The 22,922-nt window shown below is 43.7% G+C and overlaps 6 protein-coding genes across 6 annotated transcripts; 5 read left to right on the plus strand and 1 right to left on the minus strand.

The window, feature by feature from the left end:
• Nucleotides 1–275: 275 nt before the first annotated feature.
• O0I10_006812 (uncharacterized protein) lies at nt 276–8,938 on the plus strand (the record flags this gene model as incomplete). The annotated part of the gene is made up of 8 exons (XM_058486837.1): nt 276–972; nt 1,049–1,699; nt 1,771–2,054; nt 2,127–2,393; nt 2,475–6,595; nt 6,660–7,853; nt 7,913–8,801; nt 8,864–8,938. The coding sequence occupies 8 exons, from the start codon at nt 276–278 to the stop codon at nt 8,936–8,938; spliced, it is 8,178 nt and encodes a 2,725-aa protein (XP_058342423.1).
• A 1,034-nt stretch (nt 8,939–9,972) lies between these two features.
• Nucleotides 9,973–11,879, plus strand: O0I10_006813 (uncharacterized protein; the record flags this gene model as incomplete). The annotated part of the gene is made up of 6 exons (XM_058486838.1): nt 9,973–10,159; nt 10,222–10,277; nt 10,340–11,108; nt 11,174–11,368; nt 11,447–11,515; nt 11,581–11,879. 6 exons carry the CDS (start codon nt 9,973–9,975, stop codon nt 11,877–11,879), a joined length of 1,575 nt encoding a protein of 524 aa, XP_058342424.1.
• An 826-nt stretch (nt 11,880–12,705) lies between these two features.
• Nucleotides 12,706–14,221, minus strand: O0I10_006814 (uncharacterized protein; the record flags this gene model as incomplete). Its single annotated transcript, XM_058486839.1, has 7 exons — nt 12,706–12,755; nt 12,815–12,978; nt 13,051–13,309; nt 13,375–13,457; nt 13,510–13,566; nt 13,640–13,769; nt 13,828–14,221. The coding sequence occupies 7 exons, from the start codon at nt 14,219–14,221 to the stop codon at nt 12,706–12,708; spliced, it is 1,137 nt and encodes a 378-aa protein (XP_058342425.1).
• Nucleotides 14,222–15,113: 892 nt separating this feature from the next.
• O0I10_006815 (uncharacterized protein) lies at nt 15,114–17,042 on the plus strand (the record flags this gene model as incomplete). Its single annotated transcript, XM_058486840.1, has 2 exons — nt 15,114–15,635; nt 15,699–17,042. 2 exons carry the CDS (start codon nt 15,114–15,116, stop codon nt 17,040–17,042), a joined length of 1,866 nt encoding a protein of 621 aa, XP_058342426.1.
• A 593-nt stretch (nt 17,043–17,635) lies between these two features.
• O0I10_006816 (uncharacterized protein) lies at nt 17,636–18,150 on the plus strand (the record flags this gene model as incomplete). The annotated part of the gene is made up of 2 exons (XM_058486841.1): nt 17,636–18,061; nt 18,136–18,150. The coding sequence occupies 2 exons, from the start codon at nt 17,636–17,638 to the stop codon at nt 18,148–18,150; spliced, it is 441 nt and encodes a 146-aa protein (XP_058342427.1).
• Nucleotides 18,151–18,886: 736 nt separating this feature from the next.
• O0I10_006817 (uncharacterized protein) lies at nt 18,887–22,508 on the plus strand (the record flags this gene model as incomplete). The annotated part of the gene is made up of 17 exons (XM_058486842.1): nt 18,887–19,064; nt 19,141–19,282; nt 19,335–19,501; nt 19,551–19,749; nt 19,811–20,022; nt 20,086–20,198; nt 20,262–20,370; nt 20,428–20,642; nt 20,710–20,807; nt 20,871–20,945; nt 21,003–21,208; nt 21,270–21,352; nt 21,422–21,665; nt 21,721–21,973; nt 22,033–22,141; nt 22,220–22,329; nt 22,385–22,508. The coding sequence occupies 17 exons, from the start codon at nt 18,887–18,889 to the stop codon at nt 22,506–22,508; spliced, it is 2,637 nt and encodes an 878-aa protein (XP_058342428.1).
• Between the last annotated feature and the right edge of the window lie 414 nt (nt 22,509–22,922).

A 22,922-nucleotide genomic window follows, 5' to 3' on the forward strand; every position in this document is an offset into this window, starting at 1 on the left:
ACACAAAAGTAAAGCATGCTGTACCTTTTGTGGTTAGGCGAGGTGCTCACCTTTCATTTCGCTTTTGGCTGCCCGCCAAAAAAAAGAGGTGAGGTACAGGGCAATGAAAAAGAATAGGGCACGCCACGCGGAACAAGCTTTACATCTCTTTCTTGTTCAACCTATTTTGTTTCTTTGAGGATACAACAGCTCTCTCTCTCTTTTCTTTCTTTGTGTGTATCATACTTGAGCTGTAGCTACTTTCTTTTCGTTTCCTTGCATCTTGGGGCAGTCTTATGAAACGGTCATCCTCCTCGACGGATTGCAAACACACCTCCAAGAAAATCTGCGCTCGACCTCATTGCTCAGACCCATTAACAGACACTGCAATCAACACCACTTCCACCACTTCCACCACCAGCATTACCACCAACATTACCACCTCTTCCCCCGTTGACGACGATAAGACCACTGCTCAACCGTCACTTGAACAAGATATGAGCACCACCGTCCTGTCGTATATCCAGGACGTAGTCCACAGCCTTGATAAGGGCCGCATTGATCAATGTCTCAGCAACAAACTTTCACCTGATACATTGGATCAGCTTGATAGTAAACATGCCGAGATTGCCACAGCATTGGATGCAGCGTTGAAGAATATCGCACAACGTCAACTTCAACTAGAAACAGAGAATCTACGTTATCGCATTGCTATCCAACAACAGCATCAGCTCCTCACCTGCCAACAAAACGACCGAGAATATGACCAACATCACGAGGATACCAATAACGATGAAGACACTGTACCACTCCCTACATCATCATCATCATCATCATCCACCATGCTAGTAACAAATCAGGATTCCACACAACAAGCTGACTCTCATATGACACCTGAGGATGGTATCCCAACAGTTCAGGATGCTTCCTTGATTGAACGTATGCAAACAGCCGCTCATCCCATTGTATCGCTTTCTTCTACTCATCGTATCGGTAAGTGGCATGGCATAGTGCTCATAGTAATGTTATTATTAAATCCAAATCTCACACTACTCTTTTTTGTCATTAGCCAATAACAACAACAACACCGACACCGCCGCCGCCGCCACCGCCACGACCACCACCAACCATGCTTCTCCAATGCCGACTCCCCCATTCACTGTACCTCCTGGATCTACTGCTTTCCCCGTTTTCTTTGCCAGCGACTTGTTCACCTCAACCGTAGCCCCAACACCATCCTCCTCTGGTAGTGTGGATAACATTGTTTGCCCTGATTGTGTCATGCAAGCCGTCAAGGTATCATCCGCTATCTTTGCCGGCGAGCTTAATGAACGTGTCACTTGCAATCATGAACGTTGTATTGGTGCCGCCAACTTTTCATCATCGACCGTATCTCCCAATGCTCCCATCAACACGCTCAAGAATGCCGTCAATGCCATGGCCAGCCATTTGAAACGTGTAACAGATGAGCTTATGTATGTAACGCATGAAACAGCAGTCAAAGGCAAATTGGGCGTGCAGGCACGCTGTGATTCACAAATGTCGGGTGTATGGCGGGAAGTGATGGTGGATATGAACAGCATGACACGAAGCCATTTGGAACAAGTGCGTGATATTGCCGATGTATCGACTGCTATTGCACGTGGTGACCTTAGCAAGACCATGACGGTGCCCGTTAGAGGTGAAACATTATTACTCAAGAATACTTTCAATACGATGGGTAATGCTCGCTGTTGTTTATGCAGGGGGATCTCTCTTTATTTGTCCGAATACTTATATTTTTCTATTTAGTCAATCAGCTGAACACATTTGCATCCGAAGTGTCACGGGTTGCTCATGAGGTCGGTACCGAGGGCAAGTTAGGTGTACAAGCCAAGGTTGCTGGTGCCGATGGTATCTGGAAGGAGCTCACTGATAACGTTAATACAATGGCCGACAATCTTACCAACCAAGTTCGCGACATTGCTCAAGTTTCAAAATCTGTGGCACGTGGAGATCTCACCAAAAAAGTTACTGTCGAAGTACGCGGAGAAATGCTGGAACTTAAAGACACCATCAACACCATGGTGGATCAGGTACTTTTTCAAGAAGTTGGTTGGTGAAGAAATACATGCTCGTATTCAAGACCCCTCTTCTTCTACTACTAGCTGTCAACGTTTGCAACAGAAGTCACTCGTATATCGCTCGAAGTCGGCACAAAAGGAATACTAGGAGGTCAAGCCGTTGTCAAGGATGTGGCTGGTACTTGGAAGGATCTTACAGACAATGTCAATCTTATGGCACGCAAGATTACGGATCAAGTGCGAGATATTGCTGTGGTTGCCAAGGCAGTGGCAAAGGGTGATTTGAGTAAAAAGGTCACAGCCAATGCACAAGGCGAAGTGCTTGAACTCAAAAACACAATGAATCGGATGGTAAGGATAGCTACAAGGATGCTGTGTGTGTGCGCCCTGAGCGGATCTTGAATTTTGTTTAATAACACTTTTTAATATCAGGTCGATCAACTGACACTATTCTCCGCCGAAGTACGCCGTGTGTCACTAGAAGTGGGCGTTGAAGGGAAATTGGGTGGTCAAGCTGTTGTCAAGGATGTTGGTGGTGCTTGGAAGGATCTCACAGACAACGTCAATACCATGGCAGCCAATCTTACAACCCAAGTCAGATCCATTGCTCAAGTTACCAAGGCCGTTGCAAAAGGTGACTTGAGCAAAAAGATTGCGGTCGAAACGCGTGGTGAAATCCTTGATTTGAAGAATACTGTCAACAACATGGTGGATCAGCTACGTGTATTTTCATTGGAAGTAACGCGTGTTGCCAAAGAAGTTGGTACAGAGGGCAAGTTGGGCGGCCAAGCCATGGTACCAAATGTGGATGGCACTTGGAAAGATCTCACCGACAACGTCAATACCATGGCAACCAATCTTACAACTCAAGTGCGATCGATTGCTGTTGTCACCAAAGCAGTAGCCAATGGCGACTTGTCAAAGAAGATTCATGTCACTGTGAGTGGTGAAATATCCGATCTCAAGGACACAGTCAACAACATGGTGGATCAACTTCGTGTCTTTGCATCTGAAGTCACTCGTGTAGCTCGTGAAGTGGGCACAGAAGGCAAACTTGGTGGCCAAGCGGTTGTCAATGGCGTTGGAGGCACTTGGAAAGATCTCACGGATAATGTGAATACCATGGCAGCCAATCTTACAACACAAGTGCGATCCATTGCTCAAGTCACTAAAGCCGTAGCCAATGGTGATTTATCAAAGAAGATCGAGGTCGAGACACGTGGTGAAATTCTTGATTTGAAGAATACTGTCAACAACATGGTGGATCAATTGAACGTATTTGCGGCTGAAGTGACTCGTGTGGCAAAGGAAGTAGGCACGGATGGCAAGCTTGGTGGTCAAGCCTCTGTACCTAATGTTGATGGCACGTGGATGGATCTTACCGACAATGTGAATCAAATGGCTGCCAACTTGACAAACCAAGTACGATCCATTGCCGAAGTGACTAAGGCTGTTGCATTGGGTGACTTGTCAAAGAAGATTGAAGTTGAGAGTGGAGGTGAAATTCTCGAGCTCAAGAACATCGTCAACAACATGGTGGACCAACTTCGTATCTTTGCATCCGAAGTGACACGTGTATCGAAGGAAGTGGGCACCGAAGGCAAACTTGGTGGCCAAGCTATTGTTCAAGGTGTTGCTGGCACGTGGATGGACTTGACAGATAATGTGAATCAAATGGCAGCGAATCTTACGGACCAAGTACGATCGATTGCGGAGGTGACAAAGGCCGTTGCATTGGGTGATTTATCCAAAAAGATCGAGGTTGAAAGTGGAGGTGAAATCCTTGAGCTCAAGAACATCGTCAACAACATGGTGGATCAATTGCGTATCTTTGCATCCGAGGTCACTCGTGTATCGAAGGAAGTGGGCACTGAAGGCAAACTTGGAGGTCAAGCTGTGGTTCAAGGTGTTGCAGGCACATGGCATGAATTGACAGATAACGTGAACCAAATGGCAGCCAATCTTACTAGTCAAGTGCGTTCGATTGCTGAGGTGACCAAAGCCGTAGCCCATGGTGACTTATCCAAAAAGATCGAAGTCGAGAGTGGCGGTGAAATCCTCGAATTGAAGAATATTGTCAACAACATGGTGGATCAATTGCGTGTTTTCGCTTCTGAAGTAACTCGTGTGGCACGTGAAGTTGGCACAGAAGGCAAACTTGGTGGTGAAGCAATTGTACCTAGCGTCAGTGGTACTTGGAAAGATCTCACCGATAATGTCAATATGATGGCTGCCAATCTTACCACACAAGTGCGGTCCATCGCTCAAGTCACCAAAGCTGTTGCAAGGGGTGATCTATCAAAGAAGATCGAGGTCGAGACACGTGGTGAAATCCTTGATTTGAAGAATACTGTCAACAACATGGTGGATCAATTGAACGTATTTGCGGCTGAAGTGACTCGTGTGGCAAAGGAAGTAGGCACGGATGGCAAGCTTGGTGGTCAAGCCTCTGTACCCAATGTTGATGGCACGTGGATGGATCTTACCGATAATGTGAATCAAATGGCTGCCAATTTGACCGACCAAGTGCGTTCGATTGCCGAAGTGACTAAGGCTGTTGCATTGGGTGACTTATCAAAGAAGATTGAAGTTGAGAGTGGAGGTGAAATTCTCGAGCTCAAGAACATTGTCAACAACATGGTGGATCAACTACGTATCTTTGCATCCGAAGTGACACGTGTATCCAAGGAAGTGGGCACCGAAGGCAAACTTGGAGGTCAAGCTGTGGTTCAAGGTGTTGCTGGTACATGGAACGAGTTGACTGATAATGTCAATATCATGGCTGCCAATCTTACGACGCAAGTACGATCCATTGCTGAAGTCACTAAAGCTGTTGCATCGGGTGACTTGTCAAAGAAGATCGAGGTTGAAAGTGGTGGTGAGATTCGTGAGCTCAAGGATATTGTCAACAACATGGTGGATCAACTTCGTATCTTTGCATCTGAAGTAACACGTGTGGCACGAGAAGTCGGCACGGATGGCAAATTGGGTGGCCAAGCTGTTGTCAATGGTGTCGCTGGTACATGGATGGATTTAACGGACAATGTCAATACCATGGCAGCCAACCTCACGACCCAAGTGCGTTCTATTGCTCAAGTAACCAAGGCTGTAGCGAATGGTGATCTTAGCAAAAAGATTGAAGTTGAGACTCGTGGAGAAATCCTGGATTTGAAGAATACGGTGAATGACATGGTGGATCAACTTCGTGTGTTTGCTGCTGAAGTGACCCGTGTATCCAAGGAAGTTGGCACAGAAGGCAAACTTGGTGGCCAAGCACTTGTACAAGGTGTTGCTGGTACTTGGAAGGACCTCACTGAAAACGTCAATCAAATGGCTGCCAATCTTACAGCACAAGTGCGTTCTATTGCCGAAGTAACAAAGGCCGTGGCCCATGGTGATCTTTCCAAAAAGATTGAAGTCGAGAGTGGCGGCGAAATCTTGGAGTTGAAGAATATTGTCAACAACATGGTGGATCAACTCAACGTCTTTGCAGCTGAAGTGACTCGTGTGGCAAAGGAAGTGGGCACGGATGGCAAGCTTGGTGGTCAAGCCTCTGTACCCAATGTTGATGGCACGTGGATGGATCTTACCGATAACGTGAATCAAATGGCTGCCAACTTGACGAGTCAAGTACGATCCATTGCCGAAGTGACTAAGGCTGTTGCATTGGGTGACTTATCCAAGAAGATTGAAGTTGAGAGTGGTGGTGAAATTCTCGAGCTCAAGAACATTGTCAACAACATGGTGGATCAATTGCGTATCTTTGCCTCCGAAGTGACACGTGTATCCAAGGAAGTGGGCACCGAAGGCAAGCTTGGTGGACAAGCTGTGGTTCAAGGTGTTGCTGGCACGTGGATGGATTTGACAGATAATGTGAATCAAATGGCAGCGAATCTTACAGACCAAGTACGATCGATTGCGGAGGTGACAAAGGCTGTTGCATTGGGTGATCTATCCAAAAAGATTGAAGTTGAAAGTGGCGGTGAAATCCTTGAGCTTAAGAATATCGTCAACAACATGGTGGATCAATTGCGTGTATTTGCATCCGAAGTAACACGTGTATCAAAGGAAGTGGGCACCGAAGGACGACTTGGTGGACAAGCCATTGTACAAGGTGTTGCTGGTACATGGAATGAGCTCACTGAAAATGTCAACCTGATGGCAGCCAACCTTACTACACAAGTGCGTTCTATTGCCGAAGTGACCAAAGCTGTAGCCAATGGTGACTTATCAAAGAAGATTGATGTTGAGACTCGTGGCGAGATTTTGGATTTGAAGAATACCGTCAATGACATGGTGGATCAGCTTCGTGTCTTTTCAACTGAAGTGACTCGTGTGGCTCGTGAAGTGGGTACAGAAGGCAAACTTGGTGGACAAGCCATTGTACAAGGCGTTGCAGGAACGTGGAAGGATTTGACGGATAATGTCAACATGATGGCCGGCAATCTCACAACTCAAGTACGATCCATTGCCACTGTTACGACTGCTGTTGCCAAGGGTGATTTATCTCGAAAGATTGTGGTCGAGGTACAAGGCGAGATTCTTCAACTCAAGTATGTATATTTTGTGTTTTGAGATGAAATCATGCAAAGTGATACTAATCTTTTCTTTATTTAGGAACACTGTCAATTCTATGGTGGATCAATTGCGAGTGTTTGCAGCCGAGGTGACTCGTGTGGCTCGACAAGTAGGCACTGAAGGAAAACTTGGTGGCCAAGCAACGATCATTGGCGTGGATGGCACTTGGAAGGACTTGACGGACAATGTCAACTTGATGGCAAGTAATTTGACAGATCAACTCCGTGCTATCGCTGCTGTGTGTAAAGCTGTTGCACAAGGTGACTTGAGCAAAAAGATCGAGGTCGAAGTGCATGGTGAAATTGCCGAGCTCAAGAATACTATCAATACCATGGTGGATCAGCTCAATTCGTTTGCATCCGAAGTAACACGTGTGGCTCGTGAAGTGGGTACAGAAGGCAAGCTCGGTGTACAAGCTGAAGTAGAAGATGTGGAAGGTGTATGGCGCGAGATTACCAGCAACGTCAATACCATGGCATCCAATCTTACTACCCAAGTGCGTGCATTTGCACAAATTTCAGCATCAGCAACGGAGAATGACTTTTCACGCTTGATTACTGTTGAAGCATCGGGTGAAATGGATTCGCTTAAGACCAAGATCAATCAAATGGTGGGCTTTTTGCGTGACACTATTCAAAAGAATCGAGATGCCAAGGAAGCAGCTGAATTAGCCAATCGATCCAAGAGTGAATTCTTAGCCAACATGAGTCACGAGATTCGAACGCCCATGAACGGCATTATCGGCATGACATCGCTCACTCTTGAAACCGAATTATCTCGACAACAACGTGAAAATTTGATGATCGTATCCAGCTTGGCCAATAGCTTGCTCACCATCATTGACGACATTCTCGATATCTCCAAGATTGAAGCGGGTCGAATGACAATCGAATCCATTCCATTCTCTTTACGCTCAGCTATCTTTAGCGTACTCAAGACGTTGGCTGTCAAAGCAAACCAAAAGAAGCTGGATTTGATCTACCATGTCGATAGCAACATCCCTGATCAGCTCGTGGGTGATCCATTCCGCCTTCGTCAAGTTATCACCAACCTGATTGGCAATGCTGTCAAATTCACAAACCATGGCGAGGTTGTCCTCAAGACGCGTGCCATTGAGATGAAGGGTGATGATGTCAAGGTTGAATTCTGTGTCAGTGATACTGGTATTGGTATTCCTTCGGACAAATTGGATGCTATCTTTGATACATTTGCTCAAGCAGATGGTGGTATCACGTAAGTATTCAGCTTGTTTCTTGATTGATTCAATGTTTATTAACCTTTTTGATCCGTAGACGTCAATATGGTGGTACGGGCTTAGGTCTCTCTATTTCCAAGCACTTTGTACGATTGATGGGTGGTAGCTTATGGGTGGAATCAATGTATGGCCGTGGATCCGATTTCTACTTTACCGTCAATTTACGAGGACATGATACACGAGAACAAGAGATTCGTGAAAAGATGACACGCTTCCAAGGTCGTAAGATCCTTTACCTCGAATCAGCTGATAGCCAATGCAACCTTGTCGATCTCATATCTCAGCTCGGTCTCACGCCTATTAAGGTGAACAGCGTCGAGGAAGCCACCAAGATAGCCGAGAGCAACCAAACGAAGCGTAACAGCCATGCTCCATTGTTTGATACCCTTGTGATTGATAAGATGGCACACGCTGAGCGTATCCGCGAGATTGTACACCTACGCTTTACGCCTATTGTGCTGATCACTCCCGAGACACACAAACTCAACATGAAATTATGCATTGATCTTGGCATCACAAGCTGCTTCAACTCGCCTGTCGATCTTTACGATCTTGCTCATGCTCTATTACCAGCACTCGAGAACCATGTTGCTCTACCAGGTGATGCAACCAAATCTTCATCGCTCGAAATCCTTTTAGCCGAGGACAACATTGTCAACCAAAAGCTGGCTGTACGTATCCTGGAGAAGTTTGGTCATCAAGTTAAGATTGTATCCAATGGCCAGCTGGCAGTGGAGGCTTATCAATCGCATGCATTCGATCTGATCTTGATGGATGTACAAATGCCTGTTATGGGTGGATTTGAAGCAACGCAAAAGATTCGAGAGATTGAAAGGATGTCTGGCACGGATGCACATATTCCCATTATTGCGCTTACAGCACACGCCATGATTGGCGATAGAGAGAAATGCTTGAATGCAGGAATGGTAAGTTGATCGTTATCATGATCCACTCTTTATAACGTGTTTGCTAATGGATCCTCCTTTAGGATGAATATGTAACAAAACCTTTACGATTCCCCGAGTTAATATCGGCTATCAAGAAATTTGCATCACACTCATAGTATTATGTATATGTATATAAAGCTCGCAGTATAAAATTATGGTTCGTTGTATCATGAGTGAAGGAGACAATGATGGGAATTCTTTGATCCAAGGCAAAAAAGCACCGCAAAGATCACAGCTAAACACCGCAACGTTGGTATCTCCCAAAGCAAAGATCCAAACTGATCTGGGGCACGCTCTCAATAGTGTAAGAAGCGGCTTTTACCCAAATTGTCGGTGCTTTGTCCCTCATTCAAAGACATGACATGTTTATTCGTAAAGGGTCTTTGAATAAAAAGTGGTCGTGTCGACCTTTGAAAAACTACAATGTTGGTCCAAGGATTGCACGGACCTGTGTAAATTTTATCATTGAACACACAAAGGGGGTATTCGCTTGTCTCAGCTGTTGTATTTTCCAAAGTACAGTGGGTAACAGGGCTCACGTTTGTTTAACGACCGGGGTGGTTGGAGCACATGTGTGAGACGAATAGGACAGTTACACGGTGTAACCATTACAAAGTCAGTCGCCACAGCGAGCACAAGCTCCTATGATTCCTGGTAAAGCAGGGTTTTTATCCCCCACACGCTCCGCTAAGACATTCTCATTATCCCTTTTGGCCTGTTTTTGATCTTTTGCTAGTTCGGATCTATAGTTACCGCCATCTGATAATTCCTTCCTCATACAATATCGCCATTTACAGAGCTAATGACCTTGATCATTCACACACACACCTTCACACCTTGAATGTTTGGTGCATGTAATAATCTACCCCATTCAACACTCTTCAATCGTTTTATCTTTTACGCTCACACACACACACACGCACACATGAAATCTTGATGAGACACTGAGAAATCCATACACCATGGCGGCCCAATCAGATATATCGTGTACAAGGGTGGTGTGTCACCGGTTATTCGTTCCTTGCACAACGATCTGATAAAAAATTCAACTTTTTCATCCGTCTCTTTTGCCTTTATAAAGTCATCCTTTGTTTCCTGCTTTTCCACTTCCTGCCTTTTTTCCCAAACTTGCTCAGCTGTTACCTCCCCCATGGAAAAACACGTCGTTGAAGAAAAGGTGCTTGATGCTTCCATCGACAAGGAAGATAACACCCCTGATCCAATCGAGCGAGGAGAAGATCATGACAACGACGACGCCAACGGTGGTGATGCAGCACTTGCCAACGCATCATGGCAATTCAAGTTGATTGCCCTTGCTACGGCACTCATGCTTCCTAGTACGTTATTGACCCATGTTGTTTTATTATGATGATGACCTCTTAACATGTCCCAAACATAGTCGGATCACATTTTTCTGCCACTGCCCTTGCTGCCATTAAGTCTGAATTGAAGACTGTAAGTGTGTAAAAAGATTGATCTTGGTCACGCTTTTCTCACACAAATATGAACATACATAGAATCTCGGTATCGATAATACCCGTTATGGTGTTTTGAGTAGCTCTGTGAGCATCATCAATACCGTTTTTCCCATTCTTGGTGGTATCTTTATCGACATGTTTGGTTCTATTTGGGGTACCATCGTCGTCAACATCTTTGTCATTATCGGTAGCTTGTTGACTGCTCTTGGTGCCAAGTACACTTCTTTCCCTCTTATGGTTGTCGGCCGTGTCGTTTTCGGTATTGGTAGTGGCTTGATTGTTACCATGCAAGAATCATTGTTGTCCAAGTGGTTCCGTACACAAAGTTTATCCATTGCCATTGGTTTGCAACTCTCTATCAGCCGTCTCGCCTCTTTCCTCGGCACAATCGCTTCCAATCCTGTCGCCCAAGAAACCGGTGACTGGGTATGGCCATTTTGGCTTGCTCTTATCATTTGTGGTTTCTCCATGGTGATGAACATCATTTACGCGTTGGTTGTGCGACATTTGAGCGGCAATAACGTCTTGAATAAGAATGATGTGATGAAACTCAAGGCCAAGAAATCATTCAAGCTTCGCTCGGTGGCTCGTTTCCCCTTATTCTATTGGGGTATCATTGTTATTGAATTCATCTATGCCGCTGTATGGTCATCCTTCCAAACCATTAGCACTGAACTCATTCAAGTGCACTTTGGTACTACCGCTGTCCTTGCTGGTTATAAAGCTAGCGCGTCCCAAGTTGTTCCGATCGTCGCTACTCCGGTCTTGGGCGTGATTATGGATCTTTTCGGCTGCCGTATTATTGTTTGTAAGTACATCATCGTCATTACTTTGACCCGATTAGCGGCGTTCAGCTCACAGTATACTCTATAGTGCTTATTTCGGCCATCTTTTTGATTTTGAGCTGTGCTCTCTTGGGATGGACCTATGTCAACGCCGTTGTAGGCATGGTGTTTTACAGTATCTCTCTTGCCTTTGGCCCTATTGCTATGATCACCTCTATTGGTATGATCTTGCCATCCGATTACATTGGTACAGGTCTTGGCATGTACAAGGCATCCAACAACAGTAAGTATCAAACATTTATTGTCATGCAATCGTTTTCGATATCTCATGACTCACGCGACATTATCTTGATCCCTGTAGTTGGTACCTCGATTCTCGATATCATCATTGGTGTTGTACAAGATAACACTGCCGGCCAAGCTTACACTGGTATGATACTATAATACATGCTTGCACTAATGGCTATATACCTAACGTCTCATCTTCCCTTATAGGTGTCATGTTGCTCTACATTGTCTTGGCTGCCATTGGTTTTGTCCTTATTACCATCTTGTTGGTCACCCAATACTTCTACCTCAACAACCTTTTGGAAACCAGTCGCACCAAGCGTATGGCTATGATGAAGGAAAAGAACGACGCCGAAGTCGAACGCATCAAGCAAGGCCACGACTCGTACGAAAACGTTCGCCCCAAGCCTATCAACTATGTATTCATGGGTCTCTTTTTGGCGGCTTTCATTGTTGCTTGGGTTCTTTTCTTTGTTTACTCGGCCACTGGACAAGTCGGTCAGTAAGCCTGTCGTTCTTTGTTCTTTACAAATACACAAGTCTTCTACTATTTTTATTGCATCTTTACCCCTTAGATTGTACACTCTGTAATAACACCTTTCTTTTTTACCCTGCCTTTGTATTGCAGCATGGCCTGCACAATATCTATTACGTATATAAAATTACAATACCTTATTTCCATCTTGGCAAAACGCGTCGTAATTACACTATAGGCATCGTCGGTTACACGATATTGTATGCAGGCCATCCCTGTTTTGTCACGGAATGCACACAATGTTCGCATACCGACGCATGATGTTCATCTATTATATGCACGGCATAGATTTTTACTCCCACTGATCACGCGATCAACGGCCCTTTTTTTCTGTCGAGTCATCTGGTGGTCATTTTTATTGTCACCTGGATACCCAAAACTCTAAAAGCGCACGGCGTTTAATTTCTACAAGCTTTTTCTGTCATTGAACTCAATGCCTTCCCGCGTGACTTTTACGTCTTGCTCACTTGGATACATATACACGCATGAATCACATCACCTGTAATAATTTGCCTCATACAATGTAAAAGAGCGATCCATCATCATCGAAGCTCGCCATCATGTGCTATGTATAGTATCGGTGGGTGAAAGTATGCTCATGGCCCCTTGTCCGACATCTGAAATCAGCGGTATTATGTAGTGTGTGCACCATGAAAAGCTATGTAACCATCATCAATTGTACAGAAATCCTCGGCAGAACAGCACGCTTTTATCAAGGAATGAAATGTGGTTAAAATGCTTATTGTATGAGAAATCTAATATCCATATCTACACGCAGTCATAGGAGGTGAAGGTGATCAGCTATCAATCTTGATCCATCGTCGATAACATGAATTTGACGTGAGGTCTACATATGAAGGAACGAGGGTTAATCCAAATGCTATTGCCTTTGGGTGATCCACCTACCAAAAGTGTCTTGTGCATCGCAATGGCATTTCTTTTGAAGCTCACGCGCCATGGGACAATGCATGAATGAATCATGTCGGTAGCCAATGTCATCGAAAAAGTGGATCTCGTCTTTTGATAAAAAGAGTGATGCGGCAATGGAATGTACAGGAGCATCTCCCCACCTAAAAGTACATAGCATTCATTGTGTGAACACCTATCCATTGTTGTCTTCCTTCCCCAAACCACGTTGTTACCTTTCGTAAAAGAAACCACCAGCCTTGTCAAGGTAATCAAAGAACGTTGAATACGCCTCGCCTCGTAAGAAGTTCAGGTCACCAATCTCAAAATTGCTCCAAAAGTGACATAGATTGTACGAGTAGCCACCATCATTTGATACGAAGTCCATGACGTTATTCTTGGGAACGAGCTCTGGGTATTCCTTCATGAACGATTTCACGGTCGACCATAATGTAGGCACCGTGGATTCGAGCTCCAGCAAGGCAATGGTCCAGCCTATATCATATTAGCCGCCGTCCTTTGATAAGATATCAAGTAGCGGAAAGGGGAATAATACATACCATACTTTTTATTGTTCTCTTGCATGAACAAGAAAGGATCATAATCCAGGTCACAGTAAAACTCCACGTTTGGCTCGACACGCCTAATATCCATGTAAGCCATCCATCCATGATAACCGCATTTTAAGTAAGTACCAGTAATAGTCATATTCCTCCATCAGTGGATGTCGATAAAAGAATCCGCTCTCGAACCTATTATGCCCGGTACAAGTCAATGGTCAGAGCCCTGATCGCCATTTGTTGTCATTCATGCGCTTGTTCTTACCGACACATGTGGCGATACGCTAAGCTACCACCATATAGAATATCATTTTCCTCCATCTTTTTCCTTTCCATGGCGGCCTTTTCATCATCGATCCAACTTGGGACACTCCAATGCTCAACAGGGATCAATCCTATTATTATGCCCGTATCAACACAATGCACGCTCTCTGACCATGACCCTTCGCATACCATATTTTGTCTCGGCTGATGTAAGGCTGCTTGTGAGATGCTTAAACTCTTCAGTGAATGGCTCGTCGTTCAAAAAGACATATGGATAGTTGAACTTGTGGTTGAAACGCGCTTCAAGTTGTCGCATAGCCTGCCGTACGCCGTCGACTTCCTTGTTCCTTGTCAAGATTACAAAAGCTGCCTTGGCGCGTGTGCTGTTTTGCCATGCTGGTATTGATGCCACACCATGCTCTTGTCGTAGATTCGGATGGTCATCCAAGGACACATGCTGAGCCTTCGACGATGAGGGGCTGCTGTACCACACCAAAGGAATAAAAAAGACGATCGCAAGTGCAATGAGACACAAGTACAATAGCACCACCGGATGACGTTGCGATGAGGATATGAGGATCATATGTGGGCGCGTTTGTGTGTGTGCCTGGGAGGAGACTCGAGAAACAAAAAGTGTAAAAGAGACAAGCTAAAGAAAGCGGAAAGTGGTTTTCTGATTCGCACTATATCAATATCATATGCTCACGACGAATAAAACATATACAAGCTTGCATGGCTTGTTTCAAGGGATGAGTGATCTACATGGTTGTTGATTTCGACTACTTTTTTTTTTTGTGTAAATAGAGTAAATCACATGGAGACATTATCTTGGATCGTCTTTTACCAGGGATTGGCATTCATTACATATGGCAACTTCTTTGTCCCACGTTGCTACAATGTCTCCGCTGTTGGTTACCATGCATAGTTGTAATCCTTTGTAAATAGTTGTATGTGAATGATATAAAAAGCTAGCTTGGAATCTACATCATCGCTGATGGATCTCTAAACATCTACTGCATTGCTGACGTGTTGTTGATGTACTTTTATAACATACATACATATGTATCACCACCACCATCACCTGCTAAAACGAAGATTGTGTATATTGAAAAGGGTTGTTATGTATGAGTTCAAAGCTCAATGCAAGTGTACAAGATATATAGTCCATCATAAATGTGTGTTATACGGCACTTGTTTGCTGGTAAGGTGCGTGTAGCTCCATCTACTACTGGTGTCGATGCATTAATCATGGCATTCGTGGCCCCACACCAAATAGGTAAGTGGATCCCGGTTGGTTTATTGGAACATAAAAAAGACGCACGCACATTCGTCAAGCAGGCTTTCGCCCCTTTTTCTCATTTTCCCTACTCTTCACGGCAGCGTCTTCTTCACCACCTATCTATCTACTGTAAACCGTTGCATACTTGATACCCCACCCACCCATACATGTCTTCTCATTCGTCAGCGATACAACCATGAATAAACACCTTGACGAGCTGCTTTCGGAACCGTTGTTTCCAGAAACTCCTGATAGCAGTAACAAAGACGACTCTCTATCAACCAACATATGGCGCATGTACACAAAAGCAAAAGATTCGTTGCCACATGCCGATCGCATGGAAAACCTTATGTGGCGTATGATGACCATGACCTTAAAAGCCAACCATGATGCACTTGTTGCAGCAACAAAACAAAAGGCAACGCAACAGCAGCAGCACAAGGATGATGCCATGCATGTTGACCAAGACGATGTATTACAACAGCAGCAATTACCAACAACGACAGCAACGACAGCCATGGATGTGCCACAGTTGTACAATTCACCCCCAAAAGCTGATAACACCGTAGCTTTGTTATCATCGTCAGCTCCACCTTATATCATGGATCTTTTACGGGATAGTCTAGAGCCATTGGATGAGCCAACGTGGAACGTCATGGTTTCAGGAAGTTCACGTGCGTCATCATCTACAACAACCACTGACGAGGATAAGCGACGTGTAAGATTAAAAAGATATGGATTACATGAAACAAGATGAAGGCTAAAGCATAAAGTTTTACAGGATGATCATGCTGAGCCTCGTTGTTCTCAAGCAATGGTGATCCCGCATACAATGGAAAATGACTTGGCAGTGACCGAAACATATTTAAACCAGGAACTAAGTCAATCAACAATGCTCTCATCGAAGTCGGCTCATCATCATACATCTTTACCAGCACAATATCACCCCACCCTCACAGCTGCTATTAATCAACAGCATATACCTAATTTTACGTCATCCACCATAACGCATCCTCACATTGACATACATGCCATTCCAAAAACTTCTTCTTTTTCGAGTATGACCATCCCACATCCTGAAACAACGGCTGAGATTCCCCACACAACAACGGCAGTCGGCATAAATCCGAGCGGGAGCGGCATGAGCTTGGGTGATCTTGTGTCTTTTTGTGACCCAGACCAACAACAATCCTGGGAACCACCTTTGGATGCTTTGGGGTTACTTAGTTTGCAAAGCATAGATGTTGATAATACATCAACAGTATCATCAGCTGATGCATTGGAGAAAAATAACAGCACCACTGCTACTGCTACTACTACCCACAACAACAACAACAATCATCAAGCATCTTCACCAGCTTTGACCAACAGTGGTCGTCAACAACGTAAAGCAACCTTTCCACAAGATCGAACAAGATGTAGCAATTGTGATACCACCACTACACCGTTATGGAGAAGGAATCCTGAAGGGCAGCCTTTATGCAATGCGTGTGGACTCTTTTACAAGTTGCATGGTGTTGTACGTCCTCTTAGTCTCAAGTCGGATGGCATCAAAAAGCGAAATCGACAGGGTGGGAGCACGCAAAGTAGTGGCAATGCAAGATTTAAATCAAAACAGCAACTTGAAATACCAGGTCGAGGTTTAATGCCAGCAACGCCATCCTTTCACGTTCTACCAGGTCGTCGTCCACTTTTCACACGATCACACCCACCTGCTACTTCCATGACATCTCCACAAAGTAAAAAGAAGCGGAGGGCATCTACACAGCCCATCTATAATCATCAGCACAATACATTTGGCTACCCTACCCCATCATCAAGTGTATCTTTTAACCATCCCAATGATGGATACAATCCACATCCACCACCACCACAGCCATCACCATCATCCCAACAACATTATCACCATCCACCAGGATTGCCATCAGATTTACACGCGACTCTTGAGACCATAGGTAATCATTTGAGTACTTTGCCCCCAGAGCTACTACCGATTATTGCATCAGCAGCCAATTACCATGCCATGGCTAAGCGTCAACAACAACAACAACAGCAACAGCAACCTCCCACAGCAACATCATCATCATCGTCACCATCTGATCAACTTCGGTATCCATCATCATGAAAAGAGTAGTAATAATAAAATTGTGTATGTGAGTTCTCTTTTGAAAAGCACTTGCATTATATTTGCATGGCGTCAGCACGATAAGATCTTTTTTGGTTATCATGCCACTTTGTCAGCTACACTGAATTTTTGGGTTACTCTTTTCTCCTTTACTCTCATTGATTTGCCGAGCGTTCCTCTTTTCTCTTTTCTTTTCTGTCGTTCAAGATGACGCTTCATTACTCAAAATGAATGATTTTGGCATTGCTCGTTACTCATACAATACAAGCTTTAAAACACTATGCCGTACATTGGTCTCTTTCAACGTCTGTCATTACTTTGATTGTTTGTGGTCGTGAAGGTCTTCTGTCTCGAGCTCGCCATTCCGATTTCATTTTTTGAGTTTGTGGCACCAAAATAACTCAAGACATATTCTTTATTAAAAAGAGAGATGGATAGAAAAGGAATGTGTGTTGTTATTTTTTCGTTTCAAGCCCTGAGAGTGATTGTTATACAGCGCCATTTATTCTTTCCCTTTTTGCGGTGGGAATCCCCTCCTTTTGAAATAAATCGGGGTGTCAAGGAGATGATTTGTTGACGTAACTCTTCCTTAAATGGCACAGCAATCCTCAGCATCGAGTAGTAACAATCAAGCAGCAGACACAGCAGCTGATGTTATCAACCAACAGCAACAACAACAGCAACAACAGCAAGAAAGAAGGGCCAAAGTAAACAAAGTACAGCAATTCTTACATCGCAAAATGCCCCATTGGAAATTGCAAACCAGATCGAAATTGCACAACATATTGGCTCGTAAGCCAACCGAGACCGAAGTTCGTGCTGAACGAGCAAGAGAACGGGAAGAGGACCAACATCGAGGTACGCAAATACCTTTCGATATGTATGAAGACGAGCTGGTGGATGATATGCAACTCGACGTCGATCCCATGCCTATCCGAAGAACTAAAAGGGAAATTATTGATGCTCGACTACAGCTACTACATGAAGATCGTACGATAAAACGGCCGAGATTGAAGCATGTAGGTATCTCGCCGACAGTAGCGTTGAATAAGTGTGTACTTATCTTTAAAGAACATCTCATAGTGAACAACAGGACCAAATCTCCTAGCAGATCGTCATATTTACATAAAACTCGAATATCACAAGAGCAACAATGAACATATGATAACCACAGCTTGGAGTTATGCTGGAGGATGCCAATGACCACGTGACCCCGCAACCCGGACAAGAGACTCGACCATTTTCCCCTCGCTGATTCTATCTTTTTGACAATGATCACAAGTACCACCATCCCTCTCGCAACCCAAATCTTAATCAGAATACATATAAATATCCCACATTATCAATAAATATCAGTAGTGAGCTTCTTGTTTCAGAGTGACCTAGTTTGGGATCCTGCTTGTGAGTGTGAGCATGTTTTCTTATAGTGTAACGAGCTTTGATCCTTGGCTTTTATACATTGTGCTATTGAGACCTTTCTTGAGACCTTCATTTTATATACAACAGCTACAACAGATCATTGGGTACATGTACTAGGATAGATGACCCTTTTTTATTACACATCGATTCACCTGGCAGGGTTTTCAGACTTAGGCCTTGCTGCTGATTTTCCTCTCGTTTCATGATTTCAGAGTGATGAGTCATAAAGGAAACGACATCGCACTAAAACTGTTACACCAAAGGGATGGTGCTTCAAAGTGATGGTCCTGTCATTGAAATACAAATACGGTAACGCGTGATCATAAATTGAAATTGCTTCCGTGTTGACTTTAAACTTGCAGTTACATCATGCAGCTACTGCTATCTTTTATTGTTCGCTTCTTTCTCAATTACGCTTCACAACAATGACTAGCTTGAATCTCATTTACAACAATGCCCAGCCCATTGGCTCTGACGGCGACAATGACAACTGTAAGCCACGTAAATCGCGTCGTACTGTTGAACCTATCGATTGGGGATCTGCCAACATGACAACTTTGGGGCCTGAAAACAAGCGACAAAGAAAGTCAATATTGAAGGATGGTACGTTCCATATACTGTATTATTACATTGATGGGTCTATCACTGATCCTGATCCTTTTGCATTGGATGTATATAGACAAGCGGATCGCTATGGAGGAAATGATACCTGTGGAGGAGGATACTATCGAGCAAAAGTGCTTTCACTGGGAAATCGACGGTTGGAGCAATTTACCGCACGAGGCGCGTGGACCTGTGTTTGAAGCAGGTGGTCATCAATGGTATTATATACATCGATATGTGTTTTCTATTCAATCTGACTTTGTCGTATAGGAATCTTCTCTTATTTCCTCGAGGCAATCAGGGTTTCGTTTCTCGTGTATCCGTGTATCTCGAATTGACCAAAGCCAAAGAAGCCTGTTGTCCCAATCAACATGCATGCGCTCAATATGTCATTCTTGTATCATCCATGTCCGACCCAACCAACTATTATTGCAAATGTAAGTGATGACAATGAATATACGTACCTTCGCTTACACATGAATATAGCGGGTCAGGGTCGTTTCTCGAGTTACTCCAAGGATTGGGGATTCAACGACTTTTTATCCCATGAAAATCTGCTCTCTTTCAAACACGATAATGAACATGTACCAGTACCATTCTTGGAAAACGACCGTATCCGCTTTTCGGTCATTGTCAATGTGGTGCGTGATCCAACGGGTATATCATGGATGTCAGACTTTGAAAAGTAAGTGGATCGGATACAAGCGAGGATGTATGTATGTACCTTGACATACTTTGTTCTTTAGCCACGATTCAAGCGACCATATAGGATTTGTGGGTTTGAGGAACCAAGGTGCCACTTGCTACATGAATTCGCTCTTCCAATCGCTCTATTGCACCAATGCATTTCGCAAAGCTGTCTATCAAATCCCAACCGAGAATGACGATCCCATGGATAGCATTGCTCTATCGATGCAACGTCTCTTTCACAATCTTCAATTCTCAAATAGCGCCGTAGGTAAGCCGATATCATCATCTATAATTCTTCTTCATGCCCAATACTAATATCATAATCCTATAGACACTGTGGAAGTGACAAAGTCCTTTAAATGGGATTCATTTGACACGTCGATACAACAAGATGTTCAAGAGTTCAACCGCCTTCTTCAAGACAAATTGGAAGAAAAGATGGTGGTACATACTAATAAGATCGAGGTATTACATACTCAAGCTCATGCTAATAATCCTCGTTCATAGGGTACTCTCGCGGATGGTGCTATCCGAAGACTTTTTGCCGGGCGGATGACAAACTATATCAGATGCATCAATGTTGATTATCAGTCGAATCATTCGGAAGACTATTATGGTAAACAAAGAGTTGATAGGTGAAAGTCAATACATCACTAAAGCTTCCCTTTTTCAGATATACAATTGAACGTCAAAGGATGCAAGGACCTGGAAGAGTCTTTCAATGATTATATGGCTGAGGAAATAATGGATGGTGACAACAAGTACATGGCGGGAGACTATGGATTACAAGATGCAAAGAAAAGAGTGACCTTTGAATCTTTTCCACCTGTGCTCTACCTGCAACTCAAACGATTCGAGCATGATAAGAGACTGGATGCCATGGTCAAGGTAACGACAAAAAGGAGCAAGAGTTGGATGATGAGATTCTAATTGTCTGGTTGGTATATACGTATAGATCAACAATCGGCATGAATTTCCTCTCAAGATCGACTTGGAACCTTATTTGTCTCCAGATGCAGATCGATCATCGTCACATACTTATGCATTACACGGGTAAGAGGTTGAATAGGGAGGCTCTAATCAAGCTCATTTGCTTATATCTTCATTCGTTTATAGCGTGCTTGTGCATTCTGGGAATGTGAACAGTGGTCACTACTTTGCATTCATAAAACCAACCAAGAATGAGACATGGTATGTATACGGCATTGATCCATTACTGGTATACGAAACTAATGAACCATGGTGTAGGCTAGAATTTGACGACGAACGCGTTACACGTGTTACGCTCGATCATGTCTTTGAAAACAGTTATGGAAAACATGCATCAATTGGCCGTTTAAATTCTCAGAGTTTTCAACGATCTTCCAATGCGTATATGCTGGTTTACATCCGTGAATGCATGATGGACGATATATTGGACGCGGTTGACAACTGTGACATACCGCAGCATCTATGTAAGTATCGTGTTTTTAATAGTGTTTATGATACTCTCTCCTTATATAAACCTACGAATAGGGAAACGATTGAAAGGAGGGGACATGCGATGGCTTGAAGCACAAACAAGACGAGAAACTCAACAAATCTACTTGAACGCAAAGGTATGTCATTCCGATCTCTCTTCCCTTGCTACTAACAAGTATTCAATTATGCTATGTTTATTTATGTAGGTTTATCCGTCATCTTCGTTCCTCATGAATAAGCAGTATGGAATCATCAATGAATGTCAGCCTGATCCTATGGCAATGTCCGTGTCGGTACCAAAGAACGAGGCGTACCATGACTTTAAGGACAACATTGCTAAGAGATACCGTTTACCTCCTTCAAAAATCAAGCTGTGGTCGCTGATTACTCGACGCAACAAGACGTTTCGTCCCGAGAGATGCATTGATAATATAGCCAACAACAATACCAGTAAGTAACCATATCTTGGTAATGTTGCTTCTTCTAAATATTGGTGTAAATATAGGGTTGGAAGAATTGATGCAATACATGACTGGTGATTCTCTTTCTCTTTATGTCGAATTTACTGAGGAGTTTGATCTCGCGCCTAGTTCGATTACATACCCGTGGCTGTACACCATGACCGATGACGATGACGAAGAAGATCAGGATGATGATATTATCGATTTCTCAAAGGACATTCTCTCCACCCAACCAAAGGAAGACAACCGTATGCTTCTATTCATCAAAAGATTTGATCCTGAAAGCCAAGAAATACAGTAAGTATCGCATACTTTATTTATGGGACACGTATTGGATGGTTAACTGAAAACCAAAGCGCTCGAGGCACCATGCACGCTTACAAGCATCGAAAGATTGAGTCTGTCTTGGATTGCATACGATGTTTGACGCATTTCTCTTCTACTATACCTCTGGCTCTTTATAAGGTGTGTATAATGCATAAGTACAAATACGTGTTACAGTATGGAGGTCATTAATGCAAGCTATGTGTTATTACATATTAGGAGGAGTCTCCGTATACTATCAATGCACTTCAGATCGAATCCACTTTTGAAGAATCTGGTATTGAAACGGGAGATATCATTTGTGTGCAAAAGCAATTATCAGAACAAGAGTAAGTGACACTAGGGATGATGGATTGAGAAAGGTATTGATCCTTATTTCTCTAGTACTGGGAATATGCGAGAAAAAGGGTTACACCCTACGGCCCGGGAATACATTGCCTATCTTGCGTTCCAGGTCGATGTCTCAATTGCCTCTTTATACAAGACGACTCTTCGGGAGAAGTATTGAAGGACAATGACAAGCTCTCTGATCGACTTTATACTCTACTAAACGAATCAACCATCGACTTGGATAGCCCTGAAAGGACATTCAAGCCTATATTCCACAAACCCCTTCGCATTCAAGGTTGACTCTACATCCATAGCAAAAGTTATACGTTACAGATAAACGGCTAATAATTCACAGCTGGATGTGTTGGTTAGGTGTGAATGTGTATGTGTGTTTGTGAGGCGTAGAAACAAGAAGGAAGGGATGTCCTCTTCATTTAGTATACTCCCAGATCCCCTCTCCCTGCTGTTTTCATTGTCAGTGATCGCAATGAAAACACACAAGGAAGCGAAAAAGAAGGTCTTACCGTAACCATATTTATGACGGCTTTAAAGACATCCAACCCATCCATTTTTTGCTCTTCATGTTCTACTT

This window comes from Lichtheimia ornata (genome assembly GCF_029851405.1).
Source record: "Lichtheimia ornata isolate CBS 291.66 chromosome Unknown scaffold00031, whole genome shotgun sequence".
NCBI lineage: Eukaryota > Fungi > Mucoromycota > Mucoromycetes > Mucorales > Lichtheimiaceae > Lichtheimia > Lichtheimia ornata.